The sequence below is a fragment of the Pithys albifrons genome, chromosome 15 (genome assembly GCF_047495875.1).
Source record: "Pithys albifrons albifrons isolate INPA30051 chromosome 15, PitAlb_v1, whole genome shotgun sequence".
Taxonomy (NCBI): Eukaryota; Metazoa; Chordata; class Aves; order Passeriformes; family Thamnophilidae; genus Pithys; species Pithys albifrons.
The window spans coordinates 10,094,316-10,109,605 of record NC_092472.1 but is presented as its reverse complement, the minus strand read 5'-3'; the positions used below and the strand labels follow the sequence as shown (position 1 = coordinate 10,109,605).

Genomic DNA, 15,290 nt, shown 5'->3' with positions numbered 1-15,290 from the left:
CACAGCTTCTAGGAATCACAAAACAGTAAGACTCTGTTACTGCCTTGTACTGCTGAACACTTTGAAGATCTGGTAAGATAAAATTAGCATCAGAAATGTGCAAATTTGATTTGTGGAAGCTACTTTCTGCTTTAAGTCCCAGCTGCACTTGCTCAGCACAAAAACCAGAGATTGATATAAAAGAGCATGAATATGCCATCTGGGGAAGGAAAAAAGAAGGCAAGCGATGTGTGAAGGAAATGGCTCCATATTCATAAAGCTTCCCTCAAAAGTGCACAGACCAATCCATATCCTACTGCACAGCAGAGAATTCTCTAGATCAATAAGGAAAACTCCTAGACATTATCCAGGCTCACAATCTCATGCTGGACCAGGCCAAGGGAAAACTGTTCAACCACTGCTCTGTAGAGTGAGCCAGCACAGGAAGGTTCCCTAGAAACAAATCAGCAACTGAGGCTCAGACAGGGACTGGCGATGGACAGCAATTTGGAAGCCAAATGATCTGCTTTAGGATATGATTGTTAAATAAACACTAAGCAGCCAGGACCTCCTGAAATCCTGTCAGCAGTAATACTTACCTACACACACTAATAGGGCATTTTGAAGGCTCTTCTATTAAATGCAAATCTTTCTGGCTTTTCTGAATGAAACTAAATACATCTGATTTGGAAATATCCTTAAAAAACCCAACAGCAAAGCAAAGATCCAAACACACACAATTCAAATGCAGCAAATCACACTGTCACACAAACTAGTCTTGTGTGTGTGTCTTGCCATGATTACTACTAAAACACTCAAAACATTTCAGTTTAAGACAGATTCTGTAGGTTGTGGCAAGACTGTGGTTAATGTTTTGGCAGAACAAATTTTCCATTTTGAGAGCAGTTGGCTCTGTACAGGAATACCTAGACAACACTTCAGGGCTTGTGCTTGGATAGAAGACAAAAAAAACAAGACCATTCCACTATTTCTTCGTTCATTGCAAGACTATTCTTTTCTCACCACCTCCACCATTTGAATTACATGCCTAAAAAATACACAAGCACTCTTCAAAATACAAGCTCAACAACATCCACAGCCGCCCAGTCCACGCTGGGGGTATTGCTTCAGCTCTGTTTACAGTGTGATTCAGACATTTTCACAGCAATGAACTATGATGGCATGAAGAAAGCATCTGTGTCACCAAGGACTGAACAACGGAGGACAGTAAAAAGCTCAGAAGGAACAATACAGAACTTTCCTACAAAGATAGACTAATGTTTCCACACTTACTCAGGAAAAAATCTCTACTCCAACTATATTTTAGGATAAATGATGCATTAGGGAGACTTAGGAAGAAGTATCTACATACGTGCACTCTATGTATAATCAGCTATTTGTGGCACAAACATCAATAGACTCTGTCTGTACAGCTCTGCTTGCCCATCTGACTGCTGTGACTGCAGAATTAATTTCTCAGGTGCCCTCAAAGGGCTATTGTTGAAACAAAGTTAGTCATGGTACTGCCTGGCACCAAAACCACTTTGGTAATTACGTAAGGTGGCAGCAACACCACTTGGAAGGGTTGTTTACCAGGGACATTACACAACGTGAACTGGAACTTGGTCTCCAGATGTGGCTGCAGTTCAGGATGAAATTCACTTTGGAAAACTCAGATATTGCTGCAGGAGTCAGAGAGGACATGTAGGTCCTGCAGAGTGTAGAAAGGCAACTACCCAACACAGAGCTGTGCTACAGCCAATATTACAGGTGTAGACACTGATTTAGGAGGTGCTGCCCACCAGCTCCACCACACACAGGATTTAAGACCGTGAACCAAATCATTGTACAAGTGGCAATGCCTGTGCCTGCGACAGTGACCCTGCACAGCTCAGCACAGGGCACACACAGCCCCTGCCTGATGTGCCACTGCTTGCACAAACCAGTAGCACAATCCATCAGATCAGGAGATGCCACACCAGCCAGTCTGAGCTGTTAGTTCTTCTCTCTCATCCTCCCCACTCTGTGTCAGCCAAGAACACACCTACCTGCTGCTATCACCACGGTGCACCTGCTAACAAATGAGCTCATGGTGCCTCTCCTCTAAAGTAAATTCAGCAAGTAGTTTTGCCAAATGAGGGAGTGTGTGTTGATGCAGCCACTCAAGGGAGGTGCTGGGAAGGTGCCAGCAGGTGCACCGAGCACGGAGCACCAGGATCCAACACTGGCTCACACTGCAAAATGAAAAAATTCCTGAGCAAACACTGACATTTGACATCTATTAGGCAGTGCCAAGGCATCACGTAGTCACCACTGGCAAATGTTCAAACACAAGGCAAACAAATCCCAGACAAGCTGAAGGGAGATTTGAGGGGCTACAGAAAGATTTTCAGTTGTGACCCTCACAAAACTGTCAAAAAGAAAATGATAGGATCATGAAAGTCAGCTTTGTTTCTTCTTTTCTGAAGCCTGAAGACTAAACTAAGTTATTTTTCTTAAGCTCAGAAGTGAATGAGAAGTTGTCCATGGGATTGCATGGTTCAGAAAAGATTTTTCTCCTCAGACTCAAAATCACTTTCAATCTACTGGTTTGTCCTCATTAATTTGATCAGGAATTGATTTCACACTTGTTCCAGGTGAGATGTCTGAGCATCACTTTGCCTATCACCATCACAACTCCTAGGTCTCATTTAAAACCAAATATATGCCCTCTCCTAAAATAAGGTTGGAAGTGTGCCAGCTTCAGTTACAACTGAACAAATGGATTTAAAAAAAGACATTCTGGAACTGAAGCAAAGACCTGCCTGTGTCCCAAAACAATAAAAATGTTCTGTATATCTGAATCAGAATACCCACATTAAAATATGATTTATCATAGATGTGCCAACGAACAGTTGACAGTGAGGGAATATTGTACTGTGCAGATGGAATAAGAGTCTTTGCCTTCCACACTAAACCAGCATTTGAATTGAAATTCTTTCTAAGCCTGGCTCCTTCCCCATGACATCCAAAATCTGGGTATAACATACTGTTTCTTCATACAGGTTATCACACTGAAAAAAACAAAACAAACCCAAAACCAACCAATCAACCAAAACAAAATCCTTAATGAAAACATCACAGTGATTAATTGTGGGAAATGAATTGTGAATTTCTCAGTTAAATACAAAAATAAGGACTCACAGATATTTGCCACTCTCTGCCAAACAGATGGCCAGGGCACAACTGAGAATTACCCAGAATTAGAACAAAAACTTGATTTCAGAGTGGTCTATTTTAGTTTTTCTCAGCCTAACCAACTAAAGTTACCAAAATAGTTCAGAAGTTTCAGTATCTTACAAACTCATCAGTAACTCATGCAAATAAGCAGGTGCAAAGAAAAGCCACCAGAGTCAAAAGAACTTGCAGCCATTTTTCTACCATGTCCATATCGATTATAAAGGAGTAACTTATTTTTACATCTTTCATCCTCATTTTTATGTAATTCTCAACAGCAGAGCAGTCTGAAGACCCAGAATCAGCTCAGCCTCCTGCTACCTGGATCACACAACATGTGAGAAACCTGGCCCACAATCACCACTCAAGATGACCCAAGCTTACAGTTTAATCTAATTATGATGTTAACCAACCTCAGATGCTGCAAGTGTGCAGCTGACACAGAGCGTTAAAGGCTTGAGTGGGAAATACCCTTACAGCTCCAGTGAGATAACTCAAAATCCCTCAGAAAATAGGTAGGAAGCTGCTTTGCTGATACAGGTTCTAAGGAACGTGGGGACGGGAAACAAGGAAAAATCTGTCTGCCTCTTTCAGACAAATGAGCTTAAAAAATAGAAAGGAAATAACCAGGCCTTCCAGAAGTACAAACTGATTTAGGAGCTCTGTAGGAGGGCTGGTGGCTTGTGACATGCACAGAACAGACGTGCACCGAGGGCTCCAATCTGGAATCTGAAAACTTGGTTCCATACCAACATCACAGCAGGACTGGAGAGACTAGTGTGAATGAAATGCTTTGAAAAATGAAAAGCATTAGGTAAGTACTAAGTATTACGAAAACTCTAAAGATACTTGAGACAGAAGGATTATTATTTACATGTCATTACTGTGAAACTATTGTTTTATTTATGAATTAAACGCATTTGGTATTAGCAAAGGGAACCACCAACATGTCAAGAAAACAAAAGTCTTACAGGGAAAAAAATAGTATAAAAAATTACAAGTAACAAAACAAGCTACTTCCAACAAGCTACTTCCAATATGGAACCATGACATGAACCAACACGGCTCAGACTGACAGATGGAGACAACTTCCAAGAAAGATGTTTAAGCACTTTGGGTTCTTCAGTAAGGCCAGATATGAACCCATAATTCTATGGGAGAGAAAGGAGATTTAGTCCCATGGATGGAAAGACTTTCTTTGCCTTTTAGTTGGTGAAGAATAAGGACATATTTGATTATGGGCTCTTTGTGTGGAAATAGAGCTTGAGGCTCAAACTTGTATCTGGTCCACTATGCCCCTCTCCACACCTAATGTCAGCTGTCAATATCCTGCCACTCTAAAACATCAAAAACAGAAGCTCTGAGTACAGACCTTGCCTTCCTAAACGCCCTGGCAGAGCAGTTAAGGACAGTGTCTCCTTCAGTTGCATTAGCAACACAGACCTGTGAAATCTGTGGCCTCCAGAAGAACACAACTCCTTTCCACTTAGAACCTCTGGATTTTGGACTCTAGAAGATGTGTAGGGGCACTTCTACAAGTTGTTTAAGAATTCAATCCTCTGATCATACACAGGCTTAGCACCCACTCCAAAGCGTGTGCTAAACGCAGGGTGCCAAACTGTGCCTGCAGAGAACATCCAGCTGAAGTCTCTGAGAGAAAATCTTTCCATTTCACATAATGAAAAGCATCACCTCTTCATTCAGAAATTCACCCAAGGTGGTAACCTTATTTCTCTAAGAGCACTGTACTGTACATTACAGAGTTGACAGGAAGTACCTGTGCTTTTTTTTTTAAACATACACATCACACTTCACCTACAACAGTAAAATTTTCCAGCCTCAGCAGATTTTGTTCCACTGACTCCACAATGAACGAAACCCACAACAGCTAAAAAGGGCTCTAACCTTTACAACATTTTGGTCCTGAACTCTGTTCATGCTTCTAAAACAGGAAAGTGGTTTGTTGCATGTGACATTAGTTTCTCTGTACTTTAAATATAAAATTCCTGTTATCAATGACAGCCTTTTAAAAATTCATCTTTGCAGAATAGCTGAACTCTTCAGCAAGCTTACGTTATTTGAGAAAGAGCTTTGAAGTGTCTGTTTCTAATCCTCCAATCTGAATGACAAAGAAGTTAGTTGCAATTGTGAATCTTTAAAATGCAGATCTCAACCATGCCTCTGTTTTTGTAACTCATTAAAACAAACCCTACAATTTAGCCTTTACTTAATGTCTTTGTTCCATTCCAAAGTGAAGCACTAGTGCTGTCTCTTAAGATGATTATGCTCTCGGTGAGCCAGTGTTTCCACATGCATATTCTGAGACCCAACAAAAATTACATTTTCAAAGACATCAGAAGTAACATTTGCTTTATGTGCTATTACGAAGTGACAGCCACAACCCAGGATCCCTTATAGTTCATGTATTTTACAAGTCTGAAAACAGATGGCAATAGGATCCGCAGCTGGCAGAATGTCTCCAAAGCTGAGTAGAACTTTTCTATCAAATTTTAAACAAAAGCAGAAACGAGGCTCTGGGCCCCAGATCCCACATGATCCAGCAGATGCTGTTTCCAGCTTCAACAAGTTCTCATTCAGAAGCAACTGCCTCCATGTTCAACAGTGCCCCATGGATCACACAAGATCCTGTCAGCCTGTATAAATGAGAGGCCTGGTTTAGAATTACAGCAAAAATAAAACACACAGCTTTCATTTGGGAGAACTAAAAACCTGCATAATCACCATTTCCCCCTGCCATCTCAAAGGGATCACATGTACGGGTCATGATGATCCTACATGGAAAGGACTGTAGGCAACAACTGTATATTCCCAAAGATGCATGTTTGGGTTTTTTTGTAATACTAATGCTCTATTAAAATCTACATCAGAAAACTCATCTGTGCATCTTCCCCATGGCACCTCTGAACTTGGAAAGTTACAGATTGTTGGTTCAAGAACTGCTCGAAAAGAAAATGACCCCGCAGTTGCTATTTCAGCTCAATTTAAGTCAGAGGTGTCTGTTTCACTTCTGCTTTGGTACCTGACACTACCTGCAATGATCCAGGGGATGCAGCAGCCCCATCGAAAAGCCAAATCCTACAACTCACCTACTCAAGATGCCAAAACCAAAGGTGGAGGCGCCAATGCTGGTTCCAGCCATCAGGCACATGGTGCTACTTTCCACACACAGTGGAAACTTCATGATACAGAATGACCCCCTAAAGCTGCAGTGGGTCCCCTACTGTGACCTCAGAAAGGTCCTGTGGGAGCCCCACAATAAGAAATTACCTCCTAAAGCTACTGTGTGACCTCCACCATGACCCACTAAAGCTGTTGTGGGACCTCCATCGTGATCCTCTAAAGATGCTGTGGGAGCCCCACCGTGACCCCGCAAAGCTACCATGGGACCCCAAGGATGCGCGGCAGGAGAAGGGTCCCTGCATTTCACCCCGACACCCACTGCAGCGCCCCGTGGGACACGCACATTCATCACCCCCTAAGGTCCTGCCCGGGGAGCCCCAAACTCCACACCCCTCCTCCGGCCTTGCACAACCTTCTTGTGGATCAACAGCCGCTCGTTGGACGGAGCCTCCCCTGCCCACACCTGCTTCATTCATCCATGCATCCACCCATCCATGTATCCATCCACCCATCCATGCATCCGCGCATCCCTCCCTCTCCACCGGGCGGGGAGCGGCGGGGGCGGGCGGGCCGGTGCCCGCGGGGCGGGCGGGCTCTGTCGCGACTCACCTCCTGAAGTCAAAGGGCATGTTGGTGGCGGGCGGGCTGCGGGCGCCGCCGCCCCCGGCCCCGGCTCTCGCCTCGCCGCCGCCGCCGCCGCAGGGCCAGGAAGTGACGGGGGCCGGCCCCGGCCCCGGCGCGGCGCTGCACCAGCCCATTGGGCGGCCGGGCCGGGCTGGGCTTCCGCCGCCGGGTTACGGGAGCGGCGGGATGGGGAATGCGGGATGCGGGGTGCGGGATGCGGGACGGGGGGTGCGGATGCGGGATGGGGGGTGCGGGATGCGGGATGCGGGGTGCGGCCGATCCCAGCCCGCAGCCGATCCCAGCCCGCGGTCGCCGCAGTTCGCGGGGTCCCCGCCGTGCCCGCGGCTCGGAGCGCCCTGCTCAGCCCTGCGGGCGCTGCCAGCGCGAAATCACGGGGTCGTTTGGGTTGGAAAAAACCTCCGAGGCATCGGGTCCAACCTGTGCATTAAATCACAGAATCACAAAATTGCTGAGTTTGGAAAAGACCTCTGAGTTCAGCAAGTCGAACCTGTGACCCATCACCACCTTGTCAACCAGACCAGAGCATTGAGTGCCATGTCCAGTCACTCCTTGAACACCTCCAGGGATGGGGACTCCACCTCCCTGGGCAGCCTCTGCCAATGCTTGACAACCCTTTCTGTGAAAAAATTATTCCTGATGTCCAGCCTGAACATCTCCCAGCACAACTTGAGACATTTCATCTCCTGTCACTTGTTCCCCCACCCCTACTTGGCTCCCCTATCCTGTAGAGTTGTAGAGAGTGAGAAGGTCTCCACTGAGCCCCTTCTTCTCTAGGCTTAGCACCCTCAGCTCCCTCAGATGCTTCTCACAGGACTGACTCTCCAGACGCTTCCCCAACTCCATTGCCCTTTCCCGGACATGCTCAAACACCTCAATGTCTCCCTTGCAATGAGGGACCCAGAACTGGACACACCACTCGAGGTGTGGCCTCACCAGTGCCCAAGCCAGGGGGAAGTGCTTAGTATAGGGAGCCCCCCGGGATGCCTTGCCAGCCCCACTGTCCCCTTGCTGCATCCCAAGGGCCCTGTCGGTGCCCACAGACCTCAGCACCTGTACAGGTGCAGCACCTGTTCCCCCACAGGTGGAGCAGGCTCAACTCAGTGTGCCTGCTGTCCACAGCCATTGCCCGCAGTCACTGGGCTCCTGGCAGCCCTCCCGCCCTGCCTGCAGACTCGGCTGCGGCCACCAGCCCAGCAGGACTGCCCTGGCCCCCAGGCTGGAGTGTGGCCACTCATGGATGCGGAGTTTCAGGCTTTGTCAAGTGTATTTTGCATCCTCAGCATCGCAGTAATAACAGCCTGTGTTTGTGTCTGGAGACAGAGTCAAGCCACGGTGACAGGCAGGGGAAGAGTCTCACACTTCCAAGTGCCCATGAAGGAAGGAAGAACACCCATCCCTGCACCTCTGCATGTGTCCTTCCCAGCAGAGGGTGGGAGACTATTTACAAGAGCCTGTAGTGACAGGACAAGGGGGAATGGCTTCAAAGTGACAGAGGAGGTCTAGATTAGATGTTAGGAAGAAATTCTTTCCTGTGAGTGTGGTGAGACCCTGGCACAGGTTGCCCAGAAAAGCTGTGGCTGCCTCATCCCTGGAAGTGTTAAAGACCATGTGGGACAGAGCTTGGACCATCCTGGTCTAGTGGAAGGTGCCCCTGCCCATGGCAGGGGGGTGGAACAAGGTAGTCTTTAAGGTCCTTTCTAATCCAGACCATTCTATGATTCTATGAGCTCCTTTGATGCCAGCATGGCTCTCACTTGCTGTTGAAAATCTTTTTTGCAATTTTATTGGATGCATGGGATTAAAATAAGAAAAAGCTCCCCATTTATTAGGTGAGAAATCTCAGTCCTGCCATTTTGTCTGAATGCTTTTTTCTTGCATCCCTGCCAGGTTCAGTGCAATGCACGTGGCTAATCCTGCAATGCTTCATGCATCGCCCCAGGGCCTTCCCATAACAGTGTTGCCAGCTAATAGCATCCATTGGGGACTTTTTCTGCAGGTAATGTGACCATGCTGTATTCAGAATTGCTGTCACTCACATACAGTGCATGTTAGATTGCAGTGCAGGAACAAAATACAGCTACTCTTGCTTTTTAAGTCTAAAAGCCTGACAAAAGACAGAGGGAAATGACAGCAATCTAAATGTGCTGTGTGCAACATGCTGCATTTCTAATTGATTCTGCAGCTTTCTTCCTCTTCCTTCTGCTGTCTCTTTACTTAGAGATGCACATCTTTCCATTTTTCAGTTTCACCCAGAAACTAGGCACATACCTGGATAAAAAAGGAAATTCAGATCAAAACAAGCAGAGAAAAACTGCCAAAGAGTCAGAGTTGTTAATCAATGCCATAGTCTTTCAAAGGAAGAGATAATAACTCCTGCTGGGAATATTAAAAACTAAACTGGAGGAATCACTAGTATGAGATAACACGGTATAACCACTCAGAAGCCCCCAGGGAATAGATAAAAATAGCTAATTCTCTTTTTATTTTATCTCAGACACCTAAATTGTCCATATGCATTGTGCAAGCATATTCAGCAGATTGCTCACAGATCAGCCATTAATCCTGCAGCACTTTGCATTGTGCTCCAAAACTGGACAACCCACTAAAATTAATGAGACAATTCTCATTTCTCATGAGGTCAACCAATTGCATTGGCATAGCCAGCGGGTACTATCTGTGGTGGAAAAAACCAAAACAAACAGTGCCTATCAAGTTAGAGTTACACAACTGAGTGCTCATTGAACTTCTGGCAAGGCCCCGACATCATTAGCTGGTATTAACTGTCCTGTGCAAAGACATCAACTCTCAGGAGCCAAGAGAGTGTTGAAGGGTTTACAAAACCTCTTCACTTGTACAGCAGACGGATCTGGAGGTGGCCTTGAAGAGTTCTGCCTCGTGCATGTTTGAGTCTTCTGAGCACAACACAGCAAGAGCTCACATTGTGGACATTTTATTTTTCACTAAAAGGTCAAAGTCTGAAGAAAGCAATGGGCTCACAGCCACTTTCCAGTTGGGTCCAGCTCACTTACATCCTTGCCAAGGGAAGAAGAAGTTAATGCCCTGAGATAAGACCCTCGTCACAATATTGTTTAATTACATAAGGTTTCTCTCGAGCTTGAGATAAGAACAGGAATTTGTCGGCAGTCCAGCTGGGTGCGGCAGCTTAGCTCATGTTGTGTGTTAGAAAGGGAACCAAAAGCAAGGGGTTTATTTGAGGTGGTTGTCAAATCATTAGAACTGCAATGAGTAAACTGATTCTGACAACTGATTTAAAAGTTAACTTTCTTTTTCATGTGAGCAAACACCAACGTTTTCCGGAGAGCAGTAGACCTAAAACTATAGTTTCTCTTTAAATTGCATTAGGATCATTAAATGAGCCAAACTGCTACTCTGAAATCAGTAGGGCAGTATTTTCAGAACTCATTAACAATGAAGAAACCGAAACAAGGGGATGAATTGACTCACTTAAAGACTACAGAGTAAGATCAGCTTCAGCTCTATAATTAGCAAACAAATCCCTTCATTCATAATTCTGTGTTCATAATTCATGCAAAAAAGATAATATTTTCCTCATTCCAGTTCACTTTCCTATAGATAAATCAGATCATGGATGACTTTATCTGGATTCCTAACTAATGCCTCACAACAGCAAAGCTGATACCTCCTTACTATAAAAACAAGTGGCCAAAAAGTGCTTTGTTTGAATCATCTTCCTATATGTTTATGTTATAAATTTGTTTATACAGGTAAAATGATTCATCTTCAGGTTTCTAAGATATTCTAAGTTTCTACAGTATACATTATTTAGTTTTAACTTCACATTAATAGAGTTAATATTAACTTATAGAGTTTATATTAATCATTGATAATTCATCCTGGAGAAAAGGAGACTTGAGGGGAGACCTCATATTTGTCTACAACTTCCTCACGAAGGGCAGTGTAAGGGCAACATCAAACTCTACTCTCTGTGACCAGTGACAGGATCCAGGGGATGGCTGGAGCTGTGTCAGGGGAGGGTTAAGTTGGATATCAGGAAAAGGTTCTTCCCCCAGAGAGTGGTTGGGTACTGAACAGCCTTCCCAGGGCTGCCATTGCTGGAGGGGCATTTGGATAATGCTCTCAGGCACATGGTGGGATTGTTGGGATGTCCTGTGCAGGGCCAGAGGTTGGACTTGGAAGCTCCTTGTACATCCCTTCCAGTTTAGGATATTTTCTGATTCTATGACTCTATGAATTTTGTGTATCTATTATTGTATAATCTCAAAGCTTTGTCTTTCTCAGAAAAGTATAACTTTGATCCTTACCTGCTCAGTGTGGCTTTGGATAATATAATATCCTGTAACACTCATACATGTTTCCTCTTTTGTTTTGTTTGTGATTCCTTACACACAGCTGAGTTTTATTTTAGCCTCTGGCTCATGCTGCGTCTCTTGCATTGAAAACTGTGCTGTGACTGGGTCATGAGCAGCGTTGTTTGCTAAAGGTAAAGCTGGGTACATACAGTCATCATTTAGGTCAATTAGACTTTGTTCATCAATTGGGAATGTGCAGTGACTGTTACAGAAGGTGCAGTGCTTATTCACTTGTACTTCTGCTGTGTTTGCTCTCAGTTGAACTGCAGCTTTTTTGGGGGGATGCTGTGTGGCAGGGCCCACCCCAGGACATTTCCCCCTGTGCTTTTATTCACAGGATATGCTTGTAGCGCTTGTGTTGGGGTGGGCTGGGAATTGGAGTGAGCGCATTGCTCTGCAGGGCGTGTGTGCTTGATTATGTGTTGTGTTCTGCAGGGCGTGTCTCTGGCTGCATGGGGCATTGAACACAACTGCCATTCAGGAAAAGGAAAAAACACTGTAGAGAATGAAGAGAAAATGTTATAAGGCATTTTAAAAATATAAATAACAGTGTGTGAGGAAATCTTTCTGAAGGAACAGGATGCGCATGGAGGTGAAGAATTCAAATACAAGTGCTGTGCTAAGTATAATCAGTGATGAAAGCTCAGCCCTTCCTCTTAGGATTTTGGTAAGCTACATGTTGGCAGTACTTTTCAAATTCCAGAGAACAAAAAAGCAAGCTTGAAGAGTTGCTTTAAAGAACTTAAGTCTTTAAGTGTAGTAAGTATTTATCATTATCACATAAGTTATGCTATTTTTGGGAGATCAGATTTAAAAAATAGAATAGACTAAATTCACATCTACTCAATTTACTGTGTAAGTTCCTTCTTCATTGAGTGGCTGAGCTTTTTTCTTAAGAAGACATAACAACAACCTCTCTTCTCCATGTTCAATTGAACAGAAGAAATAATCTAAATATTATTAGGCAGAAGAAATAATCTAATTATTTGATAGATCACAGGACTGTATACAGCTGCCATGTGTACGTTTGAGTATGAAGAAGGAGGTCTGTGCAACCACATGGCCTCTTCCTTGTCCCGTACAGTGAGCAAGTACATTGTTGGGCAATGCTAAGGGGAATCTGCCACTCTTAAAACCCCTAGAAAATTTACCCTTGTCTTAATGCCATTTTTCTTTGTCTGTTTTCAACTGTTTTTTTATGGCACCATTTGGATGCAAGGAATTTGCTATGGGAAAGTCACAGCAAGCAGAACAATTTTGTGTTTGATTTCTTTTTCCACTATGGAAAGGAACTCCACAGGGAAGTTTCAGCTCCTGTCTCAGGCTTACCTCATGCTTTCCTAGCATCCTATATCGGTGAGTGTTCTGTGTAGTTCAGGAAACTGCAAACACCTGACCAAAGGTCATGGCCAAATGCAAGTTAACAGTTAACTAGGGTGAAGTCCTGTGATAGAGGACTTTGAACACTGAGGGCCAGATCTCAAAGAGATTTAAGATTAGCAGCAAGGGAGAGTTGAGGATTAGAATCTGATTCTCAAAGGGACAATGCTCTCAAGTGAGTTAAATGCCTAAAATTCCCTGTACACTGGAGAGGAATAGCTCTGACCCTCAGGTTTTGAGTGCACGTAGCCTGTACACTGTAGAAAATGCTCAGGAGAAAGGAACCTCTGAATATCTCACTGTGAAACTCATAGAGGACCAAAAAAGTGTTTGCTTATGGGTTTAAGTAACACATTTGGCATTGACATCTAAGTTAGTCTTGTCTGTGAAAATATGCCTGGCAGATGAGCCACCCCTCTGCTTTAAATACTCACCAAGTGCTGCCCTGGAAGCCAGTTCTGGACCTTTGAACAGGGAGTGCCCTGAGAAACCTGAGGGCATGTGAATAAGGGAGAAAAATGTACTCTGCCCAGCTTCTGAAAGCTGAGCCACGGTGTAACCAGGAGCACAAGATTTCTGGTGTCAAAATAGAGTGACTAGTTAGGGTTTTTAGCTGGGAAACAGTGATGATACTGACAGTTCCCTGATCCTGGTGTAGGGGTTCATGACTCACTGATGCTAAATACCTCTATGTACTCCTAAATTCCCTTCTGTCCCATACAGCATGCCTAGGAAATTTGGTCTTTAGGACTTTCATGGCAAAACCCCCCACATGATTTCTGTATGGACTTAGGCAAGAAGAAGTAGATGACAGAATTCAGCCCACCCAGAGCAGCTGGGCACAAAAAGGCACCAGACCTTGTGGCGCCTAAGGAAGCTTTCCCCAGAAGCTGTAGGCACTTACAGCATCTGACGTAGCTGAGGAGGGGAGGCAGAGCTTTCCTGGGTTGCTCTCATGAGTACAGGCGCCAGCAGTCTGCAGAAGTTCCACTTTGGTGCCTGAGTGCTATTTTGGATCTCTCCCAGAGACGCTGCACTGGCACGGTCTCTGTGGGCACTCAGTGCACAAGCTCAGCAGGAACTGGGGATGCTGTGCCTGGCTGGTTGCATCAAGGCTGACCTTCTCAGCATGGGTGGCTTCTTTAGGTATGAGCTGTGGAAGCCAGCTCAGACACCCAAATAGTTAGGCTGTGCTCAGGTCTCTGTCTAGCACAAGGGAATGCTATCCTGTGGCCAGCAATCCATGGAAACCAGCGTTTTACAAGGCAATGAGTATGTGAGGGCACAGCAGCACTGGGTCATCACAAAGGCCCTCAGGCAGTAAACAAGTTAACCAAAACAAAAGCTTGACAAGGAGGAATTTTTCAAATAAGGCAATGGAAGCTATGTTGGAAGACTTGCTAGATCCTGCCATGCACTGGGGGCAGCCAGTTGTGCTGCTGTGGCTGAGCAGGTTCTAACCCATCGCTGGACCCACTGGAGCCAGCCATGTGTGAAAGATGTCGAGTAGCACTTCACTGACTTACTTTTGGCATGTCCTCTGTGCTGCCATATCAGCATTCTCAGTGGTTTCCTCCAGATACCCTGTGGTGTTCAGGGAGCTGAGTAAACCCAGTGGGACATTACAGACAGGAGGTACATACCTATTTTTTCATCTTTTTCATCGCGAGGATATGGTTTTTTAATTGCTGCCTCTTTTGCAAATGGGACTTGTGTTTTCCTCATTCTTACTTGGTCTCTTGGCAGTGCCTGTGATGGTCAGTGGATTGGGGAGGTTTTGTCAGTGTGAAAAAATCTGCTGCAGAAATCAGGGCGTGGCTACACAAAATCTTCTATAAAGCGTTTTTATTAACCATCTAATGAATTAAGCTAGAAATCATTGTCTCTAGCCTTGTGTTGGTTTCACCAGGATCCCATGGACTCTGCAATTTCAAAGTGTCATTGGCAGGGTATGATTTAGGGAACTGGGAACAAATGAGAGAAGGTACTAGGCAGGCTTATGCAGGAACTTAGATGTGAGGATAAGTTTCAGCTTATGGCAGAAGCAAAGAGGAGATGTACCAGGGGAGTTGAGCTATCACAAATTAAGCTCAAGAGAAAGGTCCATTTCGAATTACAGTGTGCAAAATCAGAAATCACTAAACCAAATGACTTGAACAAAGCAACAGATAAACATTTCAATAAAACTCCTTCATCCTTCAGAGGAAGCCAGGCCCAGCAGTCTCCAGATTTCACCCTCCCCAAAGAAGACCCCTTTCACCCTGTCTCCTGTGAGGCCACTTCAAGGTTTCTTGCTCGAGCTGCTTGCAGAAAAAAACAACAAAATCCTGCCCTCCTCATGCTGTGATAATACGCCTGGAGTTAGCCAGGATTTATTTTAATTGGACTTTTTAACTTTTTTCCTGGCACTTTAAAGTTTATGAACGGAAAGGATCAGTCTGACTCAGAGACTGGGCTACTTCCAAACATTAATCTTAGCTGCCATATGTTAATGTAGTTTGGCTATGGTGCATCCTATGGTGTAGAGATGTCTGTACCCTTTCACCTCTGGAGTCAGAGGCTGCTGAAGGGAACATG

General features: G+C 44.8%; 1 protein-coding gene across 1 annotated transcript in view; it reads right to left on the bottom strand.

Annotated features, from left to right (window-relative positions):
* The window catches only part of ERGIC1 (endoplasmic reticulum-golgi intermediate compartment 1), a 60,161-nt gene extending 53,072 nt beyond the window's left edge, over positions 1–7,089 (bottom strand). Inside the window, exon 1 of the mRNA XM_071570541.1 lies at positions 6,946–7,089. Within this exon, the coding sequence (XP_071426642.1) occupies positions 6,946–6,965 (20 nt within the window). The 5' untranslated portion in view covers positions 6,966–7,089. The remainder of the gene's footprint in view (positions 1–6,945) is intronic.
* Between the last annotated feature and the right edge of the window lie 8,201 nt (positions 7,090–15,290).